We start from the raw sequence: 25,619 nt of genomic DNA, 5'->3' as shown, positions 1-25,619 counted from the left end.
ATGCTCTGCCTGTGCTGAAGTGATGGTGGCTGTGGTTTCATGGATCTCATGCATGAGTTTAAAAGGCTGCATTGGAAGCAGAAGTTCCAGCACCCTCCCAGCCCCCAATTAATCTTTGCTCCGTCAGTGTTAGCAGCAATCCACAGATCTCTCCAAACCAAGTAAAAAAATTAAAGATTAATACTTTGCATCTAAAATGGGGGTTTCTTGAGATGCTTTATGTAACTAATAAGATTTTTTTTTAACATTCTTTCAAAAACATGGACTTTGCAAAACTGGAAAACCAGTTAAAAATAGTTGGGAGCATCAGGTGAGGAGAGTTCAGAAGTGTGTTGGCATGTACCTTCAACCATTTGGGAAAGATGGGTGGGAGCTGATACTGAGACAGGGAGTGAGGAAATGGAAGGTGAAACACTGGGTTTATTTGAAGGTATTCAACTTAAATAAGCTTGATATTTTCCAGCAGCACAGGTCAGTTCATTGTTTTTTTTTTTTCTCTTAATCCTTACTGGAAGTTCCAGGATTCACAGGAGAAAATTACCTTGGCTTATTAAAGCATTTTCTAATATTTTAACTGTTAAGCAGCACCACAGTAGGTCTGACTTCACACACTGCTCCAAGAACTGCAGTCAGCTCCCAGGAGAAACAGGTTGATCATCTTTGTAGCTTGCACCAGACTTTTGCTTTACTGCCTTTATTTCTCCAGGGTTAAGATCCATTATCAAAGATATTACTCATATTTTTGAACTCTACAGTAAGAGCAGAAAGGCCTAGTCCTGTTTTCTCTTGGGACTACACTTTTATTACTTCATTGCAAGTATTTGGTGACATTCTGTGGGAAAACCTTGGAGAAGGGTTTAGCACATCTAGGTGGTTGTTTTGTCGTGGAGAGACGAAATTGAATATTGTTTGAACATCTGCCTCAGTGTAGATACAGGAAAGGTCCAACGTCTTACTCAGTTTTTGACAACCTACTGGTATATGTTTTACTGATTTTTGGTTTTGTTTGGGGTGTTTTCCACATTCAGGTGAAAAGCCCAGAGCTGTTGTCTTAATAGTATTTCTCTTGAATTTATTCTTTTTTGTTCTGTTCCAGTAAACTTCGATTGCAAATCTTATGTAATGGTATTCTTCTCTTTATTTTCTTGCACACTGCTAAAGGAAATGGTTTGTATTTCAAATCAGAGTGTCTAAACTGCAGATAATTTTAATTTTTCTTATTTTTCCTATATTTTAAATAATTGGTATTGCTTGGAAGATATGATAATAAAAGCAACATGGATATATTTATCACCAGAGAGGAATTACTTGGAACTAGAAGGAGAGAGTGAGGAGATGTAGAAATCAGTAAAATTTCTTCACTGTGGTTTTCGTTTTTGCATAAAACAAATACTTAAACAGTTGCCTGTAAACACTGTACATGTGCTTTATAAAAGAAAAAGGAAAAGTCCCATCCATTACATGCTTTTTAGAAATCAAAGAGCATTGATTGATGCTCTTAGGAAGTTATGAAGAGAAGTCTTCATAACTGTTGTACTGCTACTGCGTCAGATTGTGTCTGAAAGGATTTCTAAGTTGTGGTTTTTTAAGCAAATAAAAATACTGAGAAAGCATAGAAATTCTGTCCCACACTGTGGTGACCAAAGTAACTGCATATGTCAGGATCAAGGAGGAAAAAAATCATCAAATGAAAGCTTTTTTTTTATCTTTCTTTGCACTTGCAGCAACTTCAAGAAATGGATGAAAGAAGGACTATCAAACTTAGTGAATGTTACAAAGGCTTTGCTGACTCTGAGCGCAAGGTTATTCCAATTATCTCAAAATGCTTAGAAGGGATGATCCTTGCAGCAAAATCAGTTGATGAACACAGAGTAAGTAGAACGGAGTAACTTTTTAAATGTGTGTGAGCAATTGAACTGTTACAAAAGCTGTGAAGAGGGGAAGGACTGACTTACCCCGTACAGTTATCTTTCTGTTGTCAAATATTTGTTTCAAAAGAGTTGTGACTTTGATTTCAGCAGAAGGGACCACTTCTGCTTTTGTTGTGTGTTCTCTTTCTCTTTTTTGATTTAGTGTAATCTGAATATCTTTGACACACTCTCATTGGGTGTGATTTTGGACACATTATTTTGGTTATCCTAAAATATCCTGCAATACAGTGGTCAGTATTTTCTCCTGCATGTGACACTAAAACATACAGAGGGTGTTCAGTTAACAAAGTATTCATTCTGTGTCCTCTTGACTGCAGCAGGTTCTGTGCTATTTTATCTTACTATATCTAGTTTCTTAGTTCTGTCTTCATTTCAGTGCCAGTGCTGGAAGATTAAAAGGTGGAAAGTAGTTTGGCCCTGTTTTAAATTTGTGGTAACCCTTGGGAAGTATTTGCTGGGATATTCTGAACAGCAGAGTATGCTTTGCTATACACTCATGAGCACTGCTGAGATAAAAGAATGTTGTTACCTTACCTTGCTCTGTCCAAAAGTGTGTGTTTTGAGCTCACTCTTACTTTCTGTGCATCTCTGCAATTAAATGAAAAATTTGTCTCCATTTTTTTCTCTCTGGTTCTTGATGGGTTTGCTTTTTAAACTCCTTCATGTCCTGTGTTTAGGACTCTCAACTAGTGATAGACTGCTTCAAATCTGGTTTTGAGCCTCCTGGAGATTTTCCATTTGAAGACTACAGTCAGAATATTTACAGAACTATCTCTGATGGAACCATCAGTACACCAAAGCAAGAGGGAATGAGAATTGATACAAAAACTACAGTCGGCAAGGCTAAAGGAAAGCTGTGGCTATTTGGAAAGAAACCAAAGGTAACAATTAAGAAATTACTATTTGGAAAATGAAAATGAAAGTAGCTTCCCATTAATGTAATGTTTCTAAGATTCTGTAAAGTCTTTCTGTAGTTGCATAGGGAAGGTGTTAATTGTGAATGTAAAAATAAGGAGAGGGGAGAGTATGCTTTGGAACTGGGCAGACTTCAGATCTGTTGCTGTGGTGCAAAAAGCAACCCCCTTCTAAATGTCACATTTATATGTAGAACTGCTATGTAGATTTTTATTACACCTGTTGCAAGTTTTGAAAACTCCTGAGGTTTCTCTGAAAACATTAAAGTTTATAATCTGTCACTGGTTAAAACATACTGTGGAAGCTCCATAAAGGTAAATGTCCTAGAAGAAATACTACTAGGAAATAGGTAAAAATATTCATATGCTCAAGAAAAAATTGAAAGCATTGAAATTACTACTTTGTTTTCTTATGAGTTACAATTAACACTTTCTGTGCAAGATGCCTTTTTGGATCAACAGAAGATTGTCAAAACATGCATTAGCTATTTAAATGAATGGAGCATGTACATATTTAAATTTTATGCTTTATCTTTATTTAATATTGGAGCATATCTGTGAGCTGTTTTAATGATTGCCATAAATTTTTGTGAGGTTATTTTAATGCTCCAAGCCAATTTCCATAATTTATTACAGGAAACTATTCTTAGGGCTTCTTAATGGTAGAATTTATTTTCCAGTTGATAGTATTCTGAGAAAGTAGGTCTTTACAGAAAGGAAGGATACAGCTCATTCTTTATTCCATCCTCAGTATATTGTGTAACTCCAGCTGTGTGTTAAAACGGATTGTTTATTTTTCATGCAATATAATTAGTGATTCATAGCATGCATTAATACAGGGCCATATATATTGCATTTGTCTGCAGAGGTGGGTGAGATTCGGCCTGTTCTGAAATTACATCACAATTGCCAGTTTGACCACAAGGCATCTTTCTGAGAGTTTGGAGTTATGTAAATGTACACGGGTTTCAGCCTGGACCTTGGCATTTGCTGTAGCTGTAAGAAATCCCTTAGTGTGGTGACAGCTGAAATAAGCTGACAAGACTTGCCCTACTCTTTCTTCTCCCCAGTTCACTCACTGTGTGTAGCATTCAGGGAGTCAGCCTTTTTTCTCTGTAGTGTCACAGGTGTGACATATGTGTGTACATACTACATGCATCTCTTCCCTAAGGATCCAAATGAAAGATTTTGTCCCTGATTTTCACCTGGCTTTGGGGAGGATGGAGGAGCGCTCTACAAAACACCAGCTAGAAGCAAAATATTTACTGAAAGATACATATTTAATGCCAAATACTATTCACAGGTTTTAAAATATATTTTAAAATAATTTATTATAAAATCAGCTGGTTTACTACAGCTGGGGTATTCATGGGGATCTTTGGACCTTCATTTAGCAGGAACTATGGCTGGTCTTGACTTTCAGGTATTCCTTTACCTATTTTTAATGTTGTCAAAGACATAAAAGGCTTTTGCAAAGAGAATGAGTAGTGCAGCAGTGGAAATAGAGGAAAATTTAACTGGGAAAGAATAGCAGAGGTATAAGAGACAAAAAATGAGAGAAGCAGTTTGAAAAAAGGGGAAGAGGTTCTTGGGATGATGTTAAGAATGCCATGCAGCCATTGTGTCAGTCCAGCTTGACTGCAGAGTTTGAGAATACTTTTTGTTTTAGTCATTCTCCGTAGATGTACCAAATATTTCTGGTTTGGCTAAGCTGGTAGGGTACCTCAGTATCTAGGAGGAAGTAGTGAGCAGGGTTTCCAGGGTGATTGTAACTAAATTGGCAATAGCAGAGCCGTTTTAAGAAAAGAGACAGGGAGCTTTGGGATCTTGTTAGGATCTTGTGGCAGTGTTGAGGCTAAAGCGTCCTTCCTTCTCTGCAGCAACCTATAACTGAAGATTAATTCATGACAGAAACCTTTTAAACCCAATACAGTTATAGTATAAATGTGTCTGAAACGTTACAACCTGTTTCTGTGTTGGATGGAAATTTTATTTTTGTAAGACAGAATTTTCATTTTAAAATCACTTTGAACATTTGGCTTATTTATTGCTTTCTTTATTTCCACATTAGCCACAATCCCCACCCCTAACCCCTACTAGTTTATACACATCCAGTACTCCTAATGGGTCCCAGTATCCCATATTCTCCATTGAACCAGTGCATTATTGCATGAGTGACATAAAAACAGGGAAGCCCAGAATTCCTTCTTTCAGAAGCCTCAAAAGAGGGGTAAGTTTGATAACAAGTTGAAATGCATGATGGGCTATGAGCAGTGTGTTTGTGATGTGGCTTTTCTAATGCTCTTCACCCTCATTATAAGGCTTACTTAGTTAAAACTAACACTTCAGCCATAAGGTCACTTTTAGGATACTTTGTTCATACTGTATAGAAGTTACCAACAGATTAAAAAGAAAATAAAGTAGAAATATTCTTTATCACATTTGAAAATGCTCATGCTTAAAAAAAGGTGTTATAAAGAGGGTGCTCAGCATGTGTTTGATACCTTTCTTCATTGTTGTTCACATTCACAAATGTTTTCCTACCATCATGTAACATATTTTTGCAGTAATTAATCATTGGATATACAGTTACCACAAAAATCATCTGACAGATCTGATGTCTTATTTGCTGACTTTGAAAATAGTAGAAGTTGATTACGAGACACTGAACTAAGAAGGGAGAGTTTAATTCCTTTTGTACATCAAATGCTATAGCTTCTGGTGATGGCAGATTTTGAAATACCGATTTTTTTAAAAAACATTGCAGCATTAATGTGTTTTCTGATTAATTAGTTGCTCTTGTTTATCCTAGTTTCTTTTGGGTAAAATTATTGAAAAAATTACTACCAAATGCCACAGAGACTTATCAATTAATTTACTGATACAGTGGCACATTCTGCAAATAGAATTTGTCTGGAAGCCAGCAGAAGGGAAATATGAAATGGTTTCCTAGCAACATTTATGGTGCGAGTGATAAATGTACTGGCACTTTCCTGTTATGTCAGAAAAGCACAGGCTGCCCAGTTTATGTTGTTTAGTGGTATTTATCAATCCAAATGAAAAGGTAATTGGATGCATTTGGTTGTATATAATTATTAATTTTTTGGTATTTCAAGACAGTATTGACTTGCTGTCTCATGTGCATCAAGAATGGTTGACTGTTGCTGACATAATGTGGAGATCAAGGTACAACAATGCTCTATTGCAGTAAAGTTACAATTTAGAGGCTCCCTTGTTGTCACTGTGAAGCAGAATGAGTTACAGTTAAAACTTTATTTATCTTTAGGTCATGTTGTGGCATCTAATTTCAGGCCCCCAGATACCTTGGAAAGAGCCTCTCTGGCGCTGCCATTTTTTAGAAAATGCTTGTGTTCCTCTCAGTCTGTATGGCAGGCAGCATCTCCTTTCCCTTCTGAGTCATTAGATCAGAATTTGGTCTGGTTGTGAAGGCAATGCCTCTTCAGTACTCAGTGAGGAGCTGCCTGGATGAGGGAGTTGTTGGAATGGCACAGGCCTTGATTACACTTTGATTTTGTTGATCACTAAAGTATTAACTCCAGCCTCACAAATTATCATCTTGTACTACCAGTAGTTCTAGAACCTCTTTTGAAGGGAAAGATCATCTAACTACTACAGAATGCTAATGGAAAATGAAACCATATCCGTATTGATTTTTAAATACATTCTTCATCTTGTAAAATTGAATTAATACGTTCTTTAAATAATTTAAATTTAATAATTCTTTAGCATTAGGAAGCATCACTAGGGTCCTACAGATCTAGACTCACTCCAATGTGCCATAATATTAAAGACTTCATCTCTGTAAAATCTTCAAGAATGAGCATTTGATTTATATATATTCTGAATTTTAACAGACACCACATTGTTGCATATTTTTAAAGTCTTTTGAACTTAAATGTGTACTGGACTAGTAATAGATTTTTTTTTTTAATCTCATTGATCAGTCTTATCTTTATAATATACAATGATTAAATGCTTAATAGTATGTGATTCCCACATGTTTTGTCCCTGGAAAATTATTTCCAAGTGGTACTGACATGCAGAACTACTAAACCATAGAGTCATAGAAGGGTTTGGATTGGAAGGGACCCCAAAGATCATGTCATTCCAACCCCCTGCCATGGGCAGGGACCCCTTCCACTAGAGCAGGCTGCTCAGAGCCCCATCCAGCCTGGCCTTGAACCTGCCAGGGATGAGGCATCCACAGCTGCTCTGAGCAGCCTGTTCCAGTGCCTCAACACCCTCTGAATATAGTATTTCTTCCTAACATCTCACCTAAATCTATCTTCTTTCAGTTAAAAAATGTTCCCCTTTGTCCTATGACCATCTGCCCATGTAAAATGGTAAAATGGTGCTCAGTTTGCTTCTGCTATCTGTGAGTTGGCATCCATCAGCCAGTGAAGCATCCTGGTCATTTTGTTTAACAGGCCCTGTACAAGATCTCAGTCAAGGTGCTGGAGATCGCAGACCCACTGTCGCTGCACTCTGTGCTTCATGCAGTACATTTTCCTGTCATTTTCCAGAGCAAGAGCAGCAAGCAGTAGCTGTAGAGTAGGTTATTGACAGAAGGTGTAAGCCAGTGTAGCTTGCTGTGTTAGTGCTGCTGCTGCTTCTCCTTTGAAATCTTAACAATTCCAGCAGTGTGAGTGCTTGTGAGAGGTCTGTGCTCGATGCCACTTGGTACATAAAATATCTGCATTATCAGCAGTTATCTGTAAACCTTAACAGAGTTTTATTGGCAGACTCTTTCTGAAGGGAACAAGAGGTTTGTTTTTGTCATTTTGCATCTCTGGACTTCGAGATTCCTACCAGAGTATCGTTTGTGAAGGTGCTTTACTTCCCTCATTGCTAGAAATTCTAATGTTGTGTATGTGCCCCAAGCAGCAGCCTTAAAAATTGCTCAGGGATGTTGGAACCCAGGGCACGGGAAATATTTTTGACACAGGGTCAAAAGTGAAGTTGAGATATCTGTCTTCTAAGTTGCTTGGTATTTCTCTGGAAAGGATTGTCCAAATTATTAAAAGCATGGTAGATCTTCAGAATGCTGTGAACGTTAAAGCCAAGATTCAGCTCCTGGCACCCAGGGTTTTATTTGCTTCTTCTAAGGATAAAGTCTTTACTCTTTAAATATCTTTATTTTTATCTGGACAATGACCCAAATGCTATTTTCTGAAAGTAAAATTAATTACTTCTGGACTTCAGAAATATCTTTGTTTATTCTAGATCTGCTGTGGTAATAAACTAAAGACACTGCAAAAACTACATTTATAAAAGTGATTGCAGAGGATTTTGAGCTATCAATTTCTTGTATGTAGCTGATCAGTCCATCATCATCAAATTCTGCTATTTTGTGTAATGTTGGCTGTGTGTGTGTTTCTTTTCCTACAACAGAAGGCTCAGCCCTTTATTCAGAACACTAAAATTCAAAAGTAGTTTAATGAAGTTGTATGTTAATATTTTGTAAGTTAAAAGTACCCATTATCACCTAGTATTTTTTAATCAGTAATTCTTAAAGCAATTATTTTCTTGTGCTTACAGTAAAATGTATTTTTTGTAATTGAAAACATCAGTCCTTAAGTGATATTTTAAAAATACATTTTTAGGCATTAGTCACTTTTTTAACTGGTCATTGCATGTAAATAATTTCCCGTTTCTTTCTGTTTTCAAATGAACTGTGCAGTGGTCGGTGAAGATGGTAAGCCCGTGTGCTGATCTGTCTGCTGTACTTCTGCTAAGATAGCATGAAAATAATCTTCTGAGAGTGTTTCCATATCATAACTGCTTTAAGTCAGGTGCTGAAATACATCTTCAGATTTTCCACTCATATGCACAGTCTTCTTAATCATCCATGCTTAATGTAAGGCATTAATTAAACTTGCAACTAAATCTGCAATTTTGGACTTTTAGAGTTGACCAGTATTCACAAGTTGGTCATGATGGAAATACTTGGTGATTTTTCTTTGTTAGGAAAATTGTTTAAGCAGCATAAAATATGTATATGAAAAGATTATAAAATTTGTGTAAAGAAGAATTACTGAATACTACACTCCTTTGAATTTGGAAGAAAAATTTGCAGGGGAGGACCTTTATGCTTATAAATACAGAAAGCTGTTACATTAAATAAAATCATGCCTTAATCAATATTGTATTGCAGGGTAAATCAGTAAAAATTCACAAAAAAACCTCTGTTCTTCTGATTCGTTTTTAGGATACTCTGCTTTAAACCAACCTGTAAGGAAGAATGATAGAGAGGACAGGATTGTATTTTTGTTTCTTTGTAGTATATTCCATTTAACTGTTTTCTTGGGAGACTTTCTGAAGGGAATAGGAAGTTTATGTCATTTTTCATCTCTGGACTTTGAGACTATACACAGTGTGTATTCTTCCTCCAGAAAGAAAACACTTGTTTTATTTTGAAAACATCGTATCTTGATTTTCCTTCTTTTATGATGTCTTGTATTCCCTTCTTAAAAAGTAATGAGATTGATTTTACAAGTGCAGAAAAGTTGAGGGGGTGAGAAGATCTTAAGGGGGGGTGTTGGAAACTTGGCATCTGAGCCGAAGGCTTGTGTCAAAATCTGCACAGTCAAGTTTTGTAAACTTTCTTCTTGACAAAATTAATGCTGGCCAGTTTGGTTTGCCTCCACGGAGGGTTGCTGGAATGGCAAGTGGGTTTCTTGGGTTAAAACCAACTTCCTTAGGCAAATGGGATCACAAAAAAACCCCAACAAACCAAACCTTTGGTGAGTAAGACATGCACTGTATTTCCTCCTTAACACTGTCAGTGTCTGACACCCTGAGGGGAAGAGTCTTCACAACAAACCTGCAAGATACATAAAAATCCCTTCCCATGCATTTCATACCCAGGCCCTTCTATCCTGCTTATTATAATCTTGGCACAATTTTGCGATCAAGTTTGCAGGTTTGGGTTCATAACAATAGGTGGTCTTAAATTGGCTGGTTTATGATTTTTTTTTAAAGTTTGGGAAGTAAGAGGGTGTTTTCCCTCCCTGCAGTTTTTTTTGTTATTGGTTTTCTGGTTGGTTTTTTTTTTTTTTTTTTTTCCTGTAAAAATGGTGACTTGGAATATTTGAGCAAGTTTTGAGTCAAATAAATTTAAGTGATAATTTTGATAATTACAAAGGTTTTTTCTGTGCTCTGTGAACCAGTTTTACTTGAGTTAGAATCCATCAGAACTTGGTCAATTTTAATGTTTTCTAGGATTGCTAAAGTTCTGGAAGAGAACTATAATAGTGCTTTGGAGCACAGATCCAAAATACAGTATTCTTCTTTTGATACCATCCAAATGACCACAGGACACAGTGCAGAGAAAGAAACAATTATATGTATATGTGTATAATTATTATATACACATCTTAGATTTTTGTTCTGACTCAAATTATTCTGCCCTTTCTTAATCTTCTTTAAGTGCAGTGGATGTAAGAGGAGGTATATGACTTCAGAGAAATAAAGTCTAGAAATTTTGAGTTACCTCTCTGAGCCAGCTGCTACAGAAGGCAGAAAGCACCTTGACTGAGTGACTACACTCTGGCAGCAAGAACATGCATTTATTCTGTGCAGTCTTTTGTAGAGCTGTCTGTCAAGTAGAGTTTTAAAGAAGGTCCATCTGCTTCCAGTGAACACTGTCCATGTGTGGGTATGTCAGTTCAGCTGCCCAGACCTGTGCACGTGGTAGCTTGCTTCATAGTATTTCTGCTTGCAGGGCCCTGCACTAGAAGATTTCAGCCACCTCCCTCCAGAACAAAGACGCAAGAAACTGCAGCAGAGAATTGATGAACTAAACAGAGAGCTACAGAAGGAAACAGACCAAAAGTGAGTGCATTTTTCTGGGGGCTCTGTCATGGTTCTCTCTCTGTTTTGTTTTTTTTTTTAATGTCCTCTACCTAAGCCCACAGTGCTCAAAAGCTAGGAGACAGGCTATTAATAAACCTTTTGAAGTTCACAGTTTGTTGTATGTAAGTTCTGTTAATATTGCTTCCTTCTGCTTTACTGTAATACTCATTTTGATTCTAATACTGCATAGGGAGCACTAGCTCTAAAATGGTGGGTTAAAAGATGTGGGTGTCAGTTGAGCAAGATAGCTGCAACTTCATGCTTTAAGAACAGAACATGACCAATATTTAGGAAATTGTATATAACAAACAGTATGGAAACAGTACTGGACAGGTGAGAGTCAACAGCTGGAGTCCTTGTTTGCCTGTGCACAACACAAGAAAGGAAAGCAGAAGGCAAAGATGACAGAATGGGAGGAAGATTTAGGCATGGTGTGAAGACCAGCAGTTCCTCGTTGCTGTGCTTGATATCTAATCACAGTTCAGGATCTCATACACATTATTTTAGCTTTATATTAATTATTGTAATGGTTTGTATGTTTTCAGAGATGCCCTCATCAAGATGAAGGATGTTTATGAAAAGAATCCACAGATGGGTGATCCAAGCAGTTTGCAACCGAAATTAACTGAGACTATGAGCAATATGGACCGTCTTCGGATGGAAATACACAAGAATGAGGTTAGATTCTAAAACAGTTTCTTGGAAAATGTAAATGATTGGTACAATTGTACTTCGCCTTTCACATTTTAAATATAGCACCCAGAAAAATTACTTGATTGAAGAGCAGACATCCTGATACAATTTTTTGTAGGGTGCTGTATTTTCAAGTATGTTCATCTAGCCAGAATAAAGATGTACATTATTAAAGATGTAAACTGTTCAGAAGAATCTATTATTATTCACGTATTCTGAAATTCACATGTAATTAAAGATTTTTTCCTTAGGCTAGTATGGAGCATAGGCTAAGCATAAATGATAGGCTTATGCTTTGTGTGAAGTAATTATGAGACTTGACATCTGACCGCAATCTCTGTGAACTGCAGTTCAATGCATTTGTTAAATGTGCTGGTTTAGAATCAATTTTTCTTTGACACCAATATTTGCCTTTTTTCCCCCAAGGCCTGGCTCTCTGAAGTTGAAGGTAAAGTCGCCAGAAGCGACAGGCGGCACAGCAGCGACATCAACCACCTTGTCACCCAGGGCCGAGAGAGGTCACTGCTCTGTCTCTACTGCTTTAGATCCTGTGCTAGTCTGTACAGCTCCCTTTAGATTACAGGAGTGATGGGTGTTACTTACCCTCCCCGAGTGGATGATTTTCCTTTCCTTCTAAAGGAAAATCTTAACTGGTTCTGACTTCTAAAGGTCTCTTCCTGCCATTCCAGTAACATATAAAAGCAGTCTAATTGAAACACCTGCTCATTAAATAGCAGTGCCTTCTAAACCTGTCTTATTCCATTGCATAAGGCTCACTAATTTCCATGTTCTGTGGAGACAGGTATGTCAAATTTATGTTTGTTTTTCAAACAGAATTCAGCTAGCTTTTGCTAGAGTTTTTTTTTCAGTAAATCACCTCTGACAGTAATATAAAAACTGCTAACAGGAATTCCAAAACAATTTCCATGACCTGTCCTTTCTGTGATGCACGGATGTTGTGAGTTTGGAGCTAAGGACTTCTCAGTCCTCACGCTCCCATCACTGCTTTGCAGCCCTGAAGGGAGCTACACGGATGATGCCAACCAGGAGGTGCGTGGCCCACCACAGCAACACGCTCATCCCAGTGAGTTTGATGATGAGTTTGAAGATGATGATCCATTGCCAGCTATAGGACATTGCAAGGCAATTTATCCGTTCGATGGTAAGTTAACCATGTGCACTGAGATTCTTGCACTGTAAGGCATGGATGGTTTGTTATAAGGAAGACAGGTAAAATGCTTTAAAGCAAATTACGTATGAGTAACTAATTGCTTTAAAGATCAGTGAAGGTACTTTATAAATTACTTTAATTCACAAGCAGTACTTGTGCTGTTTTAAGATAAATATTAGCCACAGCTATTGGAAAACACTCAGTTTTACAAATTGGTACGGGGTTTTTTTCCTAAGTCTGTTTGGCCATATGTTCTCTTGCACGGATTTTTCATGCTTCCTGTTTATGTACAATTTGGAAATTATGCCTTGGGAAAAAGATGACTTGAAATTTTGTCTGAGCACTAAGACATCTTTGCCTCCTATTCTTCCCAGGTCATAATGAAGGCACCCTAGCAATGAAAGAAGGGGAAATTTTGTACATTATTGAGGAGGACAAAGGAGATGGGTGGACAAGAGCTCGAAGACATAATGGAGAGGAAGGCTATGTGCCAACATCATATATAGATGTAACGCTAGAGAAAAACAGCAAAGGTGCAGTAACATATATCTAACAGTAAAACTGGCAGCTCTCAGTTGTACATTCCCCAGGGAAAATAGTGCAAAAATTGTAAGTTATACAGGCTCATGGAAAGAATTACAGAATCAGAAGTCAGCAATGATCTGTTGCTTGCATGGGGAGTTAGCTGTAGTCCTTTCAGAGATGACCACATTAAATTATGCATCTCACACTGGTCTGTAATTTTGACCAATGTCTTCTGCTTTCCTGCTTTTTAAAGCACTAAGTCAAATTCAGCTATTGAACTAAAAAAGACAAAGATTCCTGCTTGTTCTGTGGAATTCTTAGTTTTTATAGAAACTGAAAAAATACTTAAGTTTTAAAGATCTCTAAGATTTGCTGTTCCCACTTTTATGACTTAAACTATATTCTTAAAACAGAGATCTTTTTCCTCTAATAACTAACTGAACTCAGTTACTGAAAATTATTAATTTCCTTCCTTAGCAAATACTTGGCAGCTTTCACTTCTTAAACAGGAAAATGTTTTCTGATTCTGAAAGTTCAACAAAAATACTCAGGAAAAAACATTATGATTAAGAAGGACAGAAAGTCCACTGACCTATCTCCTTCCTTTTCAGTACTTGTAACGTAGAATGTTCTGTATGTGACATGATGTCATTGTTTTAACTCTAGATACCTTGAACAAACAAAAAAAGATCACGTGTAATGCTTGATGTCTTACTGGAAATTCTCTGCTCCTGATAAGGGAATGATTTTACCTTCTTAATCTGTGTGTGTTAACTAAGTCTTTGAATTGTATTGTGTTTAGTCTGAACACAGTGTCTTAAATGTACAGGAATTCTCCTCATTGTTAAATCACTGAGGATTGGAAACTGCATTGCACAACTTGATTACTGGGAAAAAAAAAGCTGATTTTGTATTTCTAATGAGAGTTTGTGGAATTAAGTAGAAGGCTAACTTAGAGCCACTGAGAATGGCCTGTTAGAACTGAGCACGCTTCTCTGTCTTCTAAAGGCCTTCAGTAACTTTGTTCTTTTCTTTTTCCTCTTGGACTGCAGGTTCCTGAAGCGGGTTTCTGAGAAAATGGGCGAGATCTTGAAGGAGGTTACATGCAGCTGCTGGGGGGGTGGGGGTGGGGAGGGGAGGGGTCTAGACTGGGAGGCCCAAGGGACAAGCTAGTTGCATGAATGCATGCAGACATACATTTAGTAGTCACTAACATCTTAGCATCTCCATATATAGGTAAGGATGTATTACAAAATTTTCAATTTGTGCAGGAAAATAGTTCCATTACCAGAGTAAAAAGGCTACTGCTCCTAAAATTGCTTTATTTTCATTGTCCTAGGTTGTCCCAGGTGCACAAACTATATTTTAGCTTGTGCTACATTTTAATTTTCTCAATGATGTTCATTTCCAACTCACTTTTATTGGCAGTCATTTAGAGCCCTGTGTCAGTTATCAGTCTGCCTGTGCCACCTCCATGCTCGCCGTTAACCTCCTCCTGCATGCCTAGGACACTCAGGCATGTTCTGTGTAACACTTCGCCATCATTGCTCATCTTGTTTTGTAACAAATCATTTTCTTTAAATACCTTCAGCACTAGAGTTTCATCCCAGTATCCATGTATGCTGCTATAACAATACCACTGCAACCATCATTACATTCCAGATGTTTGGCATAACTGATAAGCGACTGTAAGGTATTTTGTTAATTTGGGGAAATAATGCATCTCAGCTCTAGCCTACAATGCAATCAAGAGAAACTCCTAGAACTGTGGTCCACCTTCAGCCCTTCAGTAACCTGTTGTGAGCACTGACAGCCGGAACACAACCAGAGGATTCACCACTGCAAGTTAATGACTGTTTTCAGAAGTCAACCACTTGCCATTCAACTGCTGCCTTAAACTAGAGTGCCTAAATCTGTTGTTTGCCAACACTACCACTTACAGTATCCCACAAAGGGCTTTGTGTCTCAGCTCTTTCCACAGTGCTGCAGCTGCTGAGGTAGCCACGGTAGGTGTTTTCTAGAGCTCTACTTTACTGGATACATGGTGCATCCATGACTTTTATACATTGAAATGTCTATCTCTTCATTTGACTTTAATATTTTTTTAAAAGATTTTTATGGAAACTGTCTTTTAGTTTTTCACGATGACGTTCCAATTTCAATTACTGCAGTGCTAGTCCATTTCCAGGTGATGCTTCATTGTATGGACCAGGTGACATTTGAGTGATACTTCGTAATGATCTTTGTGCACTTTTACTTGTAAACAATTGAAATTTGGATATGTTTATACGTGTAAATATAGTTGTCTGCAGTGCCCCTATTGCTTATGTTGTCTTGTCTCCCATTTGTGGTTCTATTAATAAATACATCATATCTGATTGATTAGGGTGATAAGAATTAGACTAGAGATGTTGTGGGGGGGGGGACACTTACATCAACACAAGCTTGTCAACCCAGCCACCTGCTGTTTGGCAGTGTATTATGGAATAATAATTAAAACATCCTGTATTTCTGGGGTCTGAAGCAATATGTGGATGCAGCAGTGCTGGATTCTTTTTCATTTCAGTGTTATTAGGAACTGTACTACCAGTAAAACTGAATTTGAGTGACTTGTGTAGAGGTTTATTCCTTTTGTTATGTATACCACTATTACACAGCTTGACCTAGTGTATTATGGGGCCTATTAAACTCTAAAGTTTAGATTTTTGGAGCTTGTATACAGGGTTATTTATATAATAATGTGACATTACTCAATACTGACAAAACTACTTAGGTAGTTTTTTGGGTTTGGGTTTTTTGGGGGGGTTATTGGGATTGGGTTTTTTTTTTTTTCCGTTTTGGTTTTTTTTTTTTTTCTTTCCTAAAAATTTAGTACTTTTTTATTTTGGGAGAAAACTCAGTGATCCTTGTGGGTCCCTTCCAACCCAGAATGTTCTGTGATTCTGTAATTCTGTGAAGAGGAAGAAATGTGATCTGTGTATTTTCTGGTTAAGGGCCTGTGGTCTGCCTGGCTAACAGCCTCGGAGGTCAGTAATAACACTTCCTGGTAAAAGACTAAATGTTCTTTTCACACTACTGTTTGTTTTTCTGAAACCAGGATTTGCTTCCTTTGGAGGCAGGTTGCTTTCAAGAGGGATAGTGAAACTTTTATGAGGGTTATTAAACATAGGAAAAAAGCATTTGTACTTGCACAGCTTATAAATCACTTACTCTAAAATTCTGAACGTGAGTTGTCTTAAAGAATCAAACATTTTCCAGTAATTTTTTAATCCTTTTTTGTGCACATGTTGATTTCCTAAATGTTAAATGCTTTGTTTAAAAATAGTGTTCTCTGTTGAGAATATTTTCATGGAATAAAAAAATCTTTTCATGGTCTAAGTAATTAGCTTCCCCATTTGTCTTCTGTTAAGAGTGACAGGCACATGTTCAGTATGAGGTCTGTGAAGTCTTGTTCTGGAGGTAAAAACCTCTGCTGTGACTGTAGCTAGGAGGAACAGATCTGGTGTTGGCTTTGTTGTCATCCTACTCCAATACTCCAGTGCTCTAAGTAATAACATCTCACTCCAGAAATGCAGCTCTGACTTAAACAGTTGTACAACATCTCAGGCCAACCCTGTCACCAGTTCTGTATATAACAAAGTGGGAGATGCTGCTAAGACTCTTTGTATAAAACTGTGTGCATGCTGATTTCCTGAAAAAAAGTGGTAACACCTTATGCTTTGTCTTCATCCAAGGAAAAAGTACTTACCCAAGTGATTCACCTCAGTAAATGAAGCAAGTTTAACACATACATACATACACCCACACTTACTCATGTCTGAAAGCATTTTAATTATCTTGATTGTTTGTTCTTGCCATTTCATCATTCATTCCTGGCAGCATAGCTGTTGTGCAGGCCCCAGCAAAAGCTGAAGTACTACAGGGGCTGCCTTAAAAAAAAGGGGAAGTTGTCCCAACATATACACACACTGCTTTCATAGGCACAGTGATGTCTGAGCTTTCTAGTTACAGATAAAGGATCGTTTCTGCAACTTGCAGTGTTTCTGTGATTTGTAAATACGCAAATTATCTTCCATAAAGATGCACTTCACAATTCTATCTACAGTGTTTTTTATGTTCATTAAAAGAATATTATACGTCAAATTTCCTGCCCTGTCAGATAATTAATCTATCATCATTTTATTTACACTATTTGCTTCATCTTAAGATGCCAATGCCCTTACTCACTGGCATCATTAAAACATTGCAACTTGGGGGAAATAAAGGGATAACCTGACTGTTTAGAGGTGTCAGTAAATGACTCGGTGACACAGTAAATAAATAATTTGTTTAGCAATCAGTAGTTTTAAAACAAGTGTGCATTGTGCAGTTAAAAGTACTAAACATCTTGCGAAATGCAAGAAGTTTGTGCTGTATCAAATTGCCAGAAGAATGCTAAGGTTATTTCAAGTATATCACTTAATAGTGTTTCCAGAGTCTTATATACTTAATTGTTCCACCAGCTTCACTGGAGGAGGTTCCAGTTTTCGGGAAAGTGCAGTTAAGATCCGGTTGAATTTCTCGTATCTTTCACTTTGATTAACTTGTGCTCCTTTGCTGCCCCAGAGCAATCTCATTTGAAATTCTGTCTTGAAGATTTCACTCAGCTCTTCATCTGGCTGGAAACCTAGTAGGTAAAAAGAATGCCACAGTATCACCACCAGGCAATATTTTATATTCTGTAGAAATTGCTTTTAAACTGTCTTCTCTCCAAATAAGCTGTAGTGCACTGGGTTCTTGTTTGTACAGTGATTTTAACACGCTCATAAAAAAAGTGAAAAAAACCTTTCCAGCTTTGACATTCGAGTAACAATTCTAGTAACACTGATGGCTTTAAGGACACTGGGATAGGTTAGCCTTGATCAGTTCTAATGTCTAGAATTGTCATGTAGTCAGATCTTAAATACAATTACTGATGTATACATGCTGCCTGCAGAAATTACTGTATTTCTCCCCACTCCCTTAACTTTTCCACTGCAAGTTTGAACAATACAATCACGTTAACATGCTGGTGCTTTCTGGCCGTAAGTGGTCACAAACTCAGTGCTGCAACTTGGACAGCTGTAAAGACTCTTAGGGTGGTATTTTAATTATAATAATCAGAGTAGGAATTTTATGTTGTACAGAAGACAGGGAAGTTACCCTCAGTCTGTATTGTACTGCTGTTCAGTTGCCAGAAAGGTCAGCATATTGAGTCATGAGAATTTTGAGTATGTTTAGATGCTGGAGAACTGTAGTGATGAGCAATTTACTGTCTGCTTTTAAACAATCTTAATGTCGTCCCCAGACTGAATTTCCTGCAGGACATCTACTGCTCTTTCAGCTCCTGCCAAAAGAGGAGAAGAATTTCTCTCTCTGACATGCAGAGCACGTGGGCGGGCACCAGCCCCAGCTGTGTGGCAGTGCAGCAGTGTCTCCTACCTTGCAGCAGCTGCTCTGCCGTCAGGCGGAAGGTCTCGGCGTGCTCCGCGATCAGGCGAGCTGTGCCCAAGTGCCTGAGCATTATTTCACCACTTTGGTCACTGCTTTCCCACAGCTCCATGCCTTCAAACACAACAGCTTGGCGCTCCATCAAGGTAACAAGAGGCATCAGCAGTGGCACTGTTATGTTGTTCTGTGGAGCACTGATAGTTTCTGGAATAGAGTAACAACCATACATCTCATGTCATCGGACATTACTTAATTGAAAAAGGTACTGTAACTGTGGTGTCCTTTTTTAAGTTGGAAACTACTACCTGTTTTCCATCTTTCAGATGGAGGACAAATAGCCTTCAAAAACCTTACCTTAAATATACCTGTCATGCCAAGTTCCAGTCAACTGGTTGGGGAAGATGACCAACACCAACTGGTGTTGGAAAGCTGCATTTGCTAGAGGGGGAAGTTCTGCTGAATTACTAGGCATTAGTGGCACAGATTTTAAACATTTTCAAAATTGGTCATTCCAGTAAAACATATCCAGGCAGTGAAAACGTTTTCACTGTCTACCTGTTCTCTTGGAGAAATGTTATGAAAAATTATTTTCTCTGCCTTGCATCCCTCTAGAAACTAGAGCTACAGTGAATATGGCACAGGGGCACCTAATCTGACCAGAATTACCTAACCCATTCTTTTTATTTGAAGATTCATCCTCTGATCTAATAGACAAAGCAAACAGAAAGCAAAATCTGCCAGAGGAGAGATATTTTTCCCAAGTTTTTTTGATGCCATGTGTCAGTTTCTGCTCGACACAGAGGAAGCACAGGTGTGGGAAGAATGTTATATTCTGCAGAGATAAAGGCAACACAAACACATACTGATGTTTGGCTGGCACACTCTTTGCTTCTGTTCATAATCATATGGCATTATACAAGTTTACATCATTTTAAGGTACAATGCACAGCTATGGAAAGAGCAGCTGCCTCATCTCCCCACGCTGGTTACAGGAAGTCAGTAAGGAGAGGGTTAAAATGGCAAATAGAAATCCGTGTCACTCATACTCACTAGTCCAGTCATCTTGTCCTTCATGCAAAGCTTTGCACAACGGTTTCAGCTGTTTTTCATACATAATGGCAGTCTGGGTATAACAGTGTCTTAGAGCCGTCCAGGTTTGTTCTAGTCTACTGACCTGTTCATGCAAAATAGAGAATACCCATTACTGGGTCCAAGCAGGAAGTACACTGCTAGTCACAAAGTCACAGAATAGTCATGAAGGCTATTCTGATGTTCTCTCTAGTCTTGAAGAAACTGTTAAATTTAAATTAAATAAGCCATCAAACAACTTCATATTTTGGAACGTAAAGAGAAAAGGATTTTTACCTGTGGCATTTCCAGTGCTTTCATAATGGCAGAAAATCCATATAAATCCCCTAGTGACTCCTTCAACTCCACAGCAACTTGGATGATCCTGTTTAATGTTGCTGCTCGATCGTCTACATTTCCTGTGCAACCCAAGATGTCAACAGCTATTCCTATTGCCATGGTATTGTGCCTGTAAGTGAAACAATTCATGCAACCAATTACAAAGTGTTAAATTTACATGTGTTCGAAGACCAGTTCAAAGGTGAATTTTTATCTTGGCATGCCCAGCATAGTCTTACCAACAGCTTTGCACCAAAACCAATAATGACACATGGAATAAATACACACAGGCTTTAAATTAATGTTTTAATGAATTCTCCTGAGATGCTACTATGAAATTCTGCTGAAGCACTGAATGAATGAACACTTCTGGGAAAATTGCCCCCAGTTCCCTTTGTCCTCCACATTAAAATCCTGTGATCCCCGCCCCCCAATATCTCAGCAATCAAACTACTAAAATATGGAGCAGAAAATGTAGATCTGAACACCCTAAGTGTTCCCCCTTAACTTGTGCAGAGGTTTTTCAGAAATCTTTGTTAATAATGTTTTACTTTATTAGCTCCTCTAGCCTCTTGCCACATGCAGGATACTACCTCTCAGTCTCCTCCACACACACTTACATGCTCAGATAGACTATAGGTCCCCTGAATTTTAGTTTCCTTGAGCTTGTAAAGGAGAGCTGATGGCATTCAGCTGTTCCTGCTTTCAGCACCTTTCCCTGTACTACATGGGACAGTTTCCTTACAACCTTAAGGAATCCTTTCCTAATCAAAACGAATGTACATACCATCCCAGTAAATAATCTGTACATGTGAATTCAGGAAACACGAAGGAGAGCATTCTTGAAGGAAATGAGGACAGTGCAGCCATGCTTTGAGCTTCTGGCCATCTGCCCTGGCAGTGAGGAACAGGAACATTTACCTTTCAATCAGGTCAAGGCGCAGCTGATGTCCGTAAGGCAAGGTGATCAGTTCAAGACCAGAGTTCCCTCCCATATTCCTCCTCATCTCTTCAGAAACTTCTACTATCCTTGCCACCTGTCAAGTGCAAAAAACTCTGCATGAATTTCAAAACTAACATTTAAAAAAACCCAAAAACTCCAGCCACAGAGAAGTCCTCCAGGTAAGTGCATGGCATACAGAGCTAAGTGTACAGCATACAACACTGTAATACAGGCATCAAAGAAAAGCTTTAACCTATGCATGTTCGGTGCCTTACACAAAAAAAGCCAAGAAAATTTTTTTTAAATGATGCAGCCACCAGGAAACATAAAAGGTGTAATCAAAATGCTTCATCAAACTCCATCCTCTGCTTCCAGAAAGGGATTACTGTGCAGATTCCAGGAAATGCAGTACACTCCCAGCCTGATCCTTTGTCAGAGAGGCACTGTTCTTTGCCTTAAGAACATACATGCTTGCTTTGCCTTTTTTTTTTCCTAAAAAAAACTACTGCTCAGAACATTCTTGGTTACACCACAGGGTCCTGAAGATTAATTAGGTTCATGGACGTTTGTAAAGATGAATTAGAAAAGGACTAAGGAGGACACAATGTTGAGTGGCTAAGGAAGTCAGAGTGTGAAAGCTGACACCCTTACCAATTTGTCTTTGCCTTTTAAACAGATTGCATTAGCTACTGGTTATCTCAATAGCAATTATAATTGCTAATAATAAACAAAACCACATGAATATGATGGTGTAAGATTATCTGCTGGTTTAAGGCCTGTATGTTGACAAATTTACTAACCAATCTGCCTGCAATATTCTGGTTATCACATATCAGCAGCATTTTTTGGCTGTGAAACAATGAAAGTGATCTGGGCTGCACAAGCCTCGCCAGTACAAAACAGCACTGTAGAAAAACCTGTTTCACTTCTAGAGAAGCAGGAGTGATAGGAAGCCCCTGGAAACACTGACTGCTAGTCCATCACTCACCTCATCACTTCCCATATGGGGGATTCTTTATTTGAAATGTCATTATTTAAAAGGCAAACTGAACTACTGATGACACACAGGATACATGAACTTTAGCCTGGGATCTCAGTATAAAGCATTCTGGCCCAGTTCACAGGCCAATCTCATTGCATCGTGCAGTTCTTATCAGAGCAGTCTATGCAGCAAGTTGCCAGTACGTGACAGGAATTGGCTCAGCACTTGGAGTTGAACATCAAACAGACTTCTCTACCTGTCTCAGCTAGTTACTGTTCCTGCTCCAAAATCCAAAAATCTGTTTATGCAAAGCCCTCCAATGACTCTTAATAAATTCCAGCAGGCTACTTGGTGCGTTAGCTCCATTGCAAAGTTTACAATATTTAAAATAAGGAGTCTAATAATGAGATAATTGAATATTATATACATACATATAAACTCACTACTTCTCTAAGGCATACATATCCTATGCCTTTAAGCAACATACTCTTTAACAATATATTAAATTAGGGCATGCGGGCAGAAGGAAGGAAAAAGTGAATTTTGAAACTAAAATGTTAGAGAATGCTCTTAATACTCTTGGAACCTTAGTAAAGTAACCTTAATCTACCACTTCTGAGAAGATTGAGGAGTTGTGGAGCTGAGTTTTTTTGAGTCACCCTGTCTGCATGAAGCCTCACTTAGCCAACAGTGCTACTGAGGAAGGAAAAAGCTGTGTTTGCTGTTGGCAGGTCCCCAGCAGCTGGCAGGACTCACACACTTGGCTGCTCCAGGGAACTGCCCCCTCCTTAGACCTTCAGAGTCCATCAGTGCAGCAGCACCAGCAGAGTGCTACTGATGTGCAGAAGCATCTGGAGCATCACCACTCCCACTTCCCTTCCTGTCTGCAATGGAGTTGCCCAGTAAGTAGCCGTATGTTTCACTTCTCAAACTCTGCTTAAAAAGATTAAAGTTGCCAAAGCCCAACAAAGCTTGGGGGTTAGATACCCACCACAGCAGTTGGTTCCTGTAGCTGCTCTGCAGCAGGTACAGCACTCAGTCACACCAGTAAAGTCATGCAGATTTAACTGCAGTTATGTTTCTTTCATTACACGAAGCCATCATCTCATTATGAGATGATTCACCTGTCTTTCTGATCCATTAGCTGATCTCCAAACCCTGGCAGCTGCCCAAAGTCTACAATGTGAAAAACAGTTCTTTGTGGTTTTTTACATCTTTCTAAGCAATTCCACTAGCACAGTTCTCTCACAGGAGAGAAGAGCACAAGTCCTGATAGCTATTTTCCCACACCACCTACCCAAGTCTAAGAGAGGAACTCAGACAGAGATTAGAAGAGCAGCTGGTTTTAGAAGTTTAAATATTTAACTCCACTGAACATTGTATATAATGACCATGTGGCAACCAGTAACATCTGCCTGCTCTTTGCCCTAACCAGCTATTTCCTGTCATGAGCAGTTCTCCCCACAGTGCTTTACAGCATAGAGAGCTCTTCCTCCAAGATAGGAGAAAGGCTGAATCACGGATATGCAGCAACTGATAAGAGATTTGAAAGATATATGGAACTTCATGAACTTGAGTCTAAAGTCAAGCATGATGAGAGATGTTTAGTTCAAAGAGTTTGTGAATATTCTTATTCTTCAAATGGAAAACAAACAAACCCTAAAAATTCCTGCAAGCATTACAAACACTATATTAGCTGCAAATCTACCCATTATTCTTTTCAAATCAGTTCTTTAAAACATCTAAACTGGCACAATATAAAATAAAACACATTCTTTTTTTTTTTTTTTACCTTGCAGTCCATTCTGAGAATATGCTGTGCAATAATCTTTGGGTTATTGTTGGTGAAGAGCTCCTTAACTCTTCTTAACATGGATGTTTCCAATGGCTTGTTTTCAGGAGGAAGTAGTTTGGATTCAAAATCATTCGGTTTAAAACTAGACTCCGTCTCATAAACAGGTGCAGGAAAGATGCTGTCTTCTTCAGCCATCTGAGCTGAAGCTTCTGAAGGATCTGCAGGGTTCATTGCAGGATCATCATCAAGGATCAAATAGCTTGTTTCAGAGTTCCTGAATGTTGCCTTCTCCCTTTGTGTCAGATGTTCCACATAGCTGTTTTTCTGACACAAGGGTTGTTTTGCTGCTGTAGGATGTCTGGAAGGGTTTAGTTCACAGTAGTGTCCTTCAGAGCTGTGGGAAGCCAAAGGAGAATCTGGGGGCTTCATCAGGGGGGCTTTGCTAGGTTTAGGGGGAGGCTTTGGACAGAGCTGACTGTCTGATCCTCTAAGAGCTTCCCCTAGCTGTGACTCTGAGGTGACTTTCTGCACAACTGTGGGGCTTAGAGATGGTTCACTGCCTGTTCTAAACGCAGGTGAGCTTGGACAGGAGTTTGCATCTGCTTCAGGTAATCGAGATGGAGGTCTTGAACCTGCAGGTGAAAACAGTGTTTTAGAAGGCCAAAATACATACAATTCCTGGTGCCTGTACCAGGGTTCATCTCCTAATGCTATTTCCTAAGGATAATATTGACAGATCATGTCAATTATTCGCTGGCAAAATTGTGTATTTTGAGGAATGACCTAGCCAGCAAATTCCATTCACTTGCTGATCCTCCCAAAATCCCAAATACATGGAACAGCTGCACTATAGTATTATTCTGTGGTAATGCTGACAATACTTCCAGTCCCTGCTGCACACATAGGCTATCCTGTCAGAACTGGATGGCCTCCATGGCTTGGAATAGGAGGTTTCTTTGTAACCTGATCTAGGCTATAAAAACAGCAACTTCCAGCTGTATCACATAAAAGATGAGTCATTTCTGAGAATGACAAGTTTGAGATGAAAGCAAAACTTCCCAAAGTCAAGCCTGAACCTGAACTAAGGCATGGAAGGAATGAACTTCAGAAATGCTGATCTTTTTGTGAAACAGAGCTAGTTTGAAGAACTGGATCCATATACTTCTTTGTATTTATGCCTCATCCTGTACCCGCTGCATATGGAAACCTTGGCATCCCATGTGTGATGAGTCCTGTGTCAGATATTCCCAATGTGCAATTCTCAGTGCATTTGCTGGTATTGACAGCAAAGTGGCCAGTTGCATCCTGTAGGTGTTACTGCTTGATTACAGGTATAAAACAAAAACTACAAATCACAGGCTGTCACCACCCTTAAGCAATATGATAACAGGACCTGCTCAAAGAATCCCATGACAAAATGCACAGTAGACCTCTTCAGGCTGTTGTAGTACCAAAATAAAAGTATCTGCAGCCATGGATTGGAATAAGAATTCAACTACAGAGGGACAGAAACTTGCCTTATAAATGTCTGCCCATCCCACTGTTAAAACACAGGAGCACACTCTTTCTATCAAAATACAGTCTCACTGTACAAATACTTAATATTCTCTTTATCATGAAAACTCTTCCTACAATAGGCATGAAGAATTTTAACAGTACCACATTCAAAACAAGCAGCCTTGGAAGTCAATGCTAGTTTGTCCACATGGGAAGAGATGCATTATTGCAAGCTTCTACACACAAGTGTGTTAGTATGGAAAAAACTATTAAACTTTTGAAGAATCTGAGAAATGAAATGCCCCAAGTGTTGTCACACCATGGATCCCTTGCTTAGGAAGACAGTGGCCATAGAACCAGACAGCAGCAAAAGGAACAAAAAGCAAAAGGGATGAAGGGTAGAGAGATCGAGGGAGA

The 25,619-nt window shown here is 38.5% G+C and overlaps 2 protein-coding genes across 10 annotated transcripts in view; one reads left to right on the top strand and one right to left on the bottom strand.

Moving 5' to 3' along the window:
* Positions 1 to 16,491, top strand: part of FNBP1L (formin binding protein 1 like) — a 57,191-nt gene extending 40,700 nt beyond the window's left edge. For 4 of the 6 annotated variants that reach the window (XM_041483061.1, XM_041483059.1, XM_041483058.1 and 1 more), the window contains 7 exons: positions 1,725 to 1,871; positions 2,609 to 2,812; positions 10,590 to 10,699; positions 11,266 to 11,398; positions 11,840 to 11,931; positions 12,427 to 12,575; positions 12,959 to 16,491. In XM_041483061.1, coding sequence (XP_041338995.1) covers positions 1,725 to 1,871; positions 2,609 to 2,812; positions 10,590 to 10,699; positions 11,266 to 11,398; positions 11,840 to 11,931; positions 12,427 to 12,575; positions 12,959 to 13,137 — 1,014 coding nt within the window. In that variant the 3' untranslated portion in view covers positions 13,138 to 16,491. Of the gene's footprint in view, positions 1 to 1,724; positions 1,872 to 2,608; positions 2,813 to 4,916; positions 5,076 to 8,546; positions 8,562 to 10,589; positions 10,700 to 11,265; positions 11,399 to 11,839; positions 11,932 to 12,426; positions 12,576 to 12,958 lie in introns of all 6 variants that reach the window. The other 2 variants (XM_041483062.1, XM_041483057.1) reach the window with 2 other exon arrangements.
* Positions 16,492 to 16,920: 429 nt separating this feature from the next.
* BCAR3 (BCAR3 adaptor protein, NSP family member) overlaps positions 16,921 to 25,619 on the bottom strand; it is an 83,273-nt gene continuing 74,574 nt past the window's right edge. For all 4 annotated transcript variants that reach the window (XM_041483054.1, XM_041483053.1, XM_041483056.1 and 1 more), the window contains 6 exons: positions 23,703 to 24,337; positions 20,907 to 21,022; positions 19,944 to 20,115; positions 19,629 to 19,752; positions 18,570 to 18,782; positions 16,921 to 17,775 (listed from right to left, as the gene is read on the bottom strand). In XM_041483054.1, the coding sequence (XP_041338988.1) occupies positions 17,588 to 17,775; positions 18,570 to 18,782; positions 19,629 to 19,752; positions 19,944 to 20,115; positions 20,907 to 21,022; positions 23,703 to 24,337 (1,448 nt within the window). In that variant the 3' untranslated portion in view covers positions 16,921 to 17,587. The remainder of the gene's footprint in view (positions 17,776 to 18,569; positions 18,783 to 19,628; positions 19,753 to 19,943; positions 20,116 to 20,906; positions 21,023 to 23,702; positions 24,338 to 25,619) is intronic.

This window comes from Pyrgilauda ruficollis, unplaced genomic scaffold (genome assembly GCF_017590135.1).
Source record: "Pyrgilauda ruficollis isolate IOZ18807 unplaced genomic scaffold, ASM1759013v1 scaffold6, whole genome shotgun sequence".
Lineage (NCBI taxonomy): Eukaryota > Metazoa > Chordata > Aves > Passeriformes > Passeridae > Pyrgilauda > Pyrgilauda ruficollis.
This window is presented reverse-complemented; position numbering and strand designations above follow the sequence as displayed.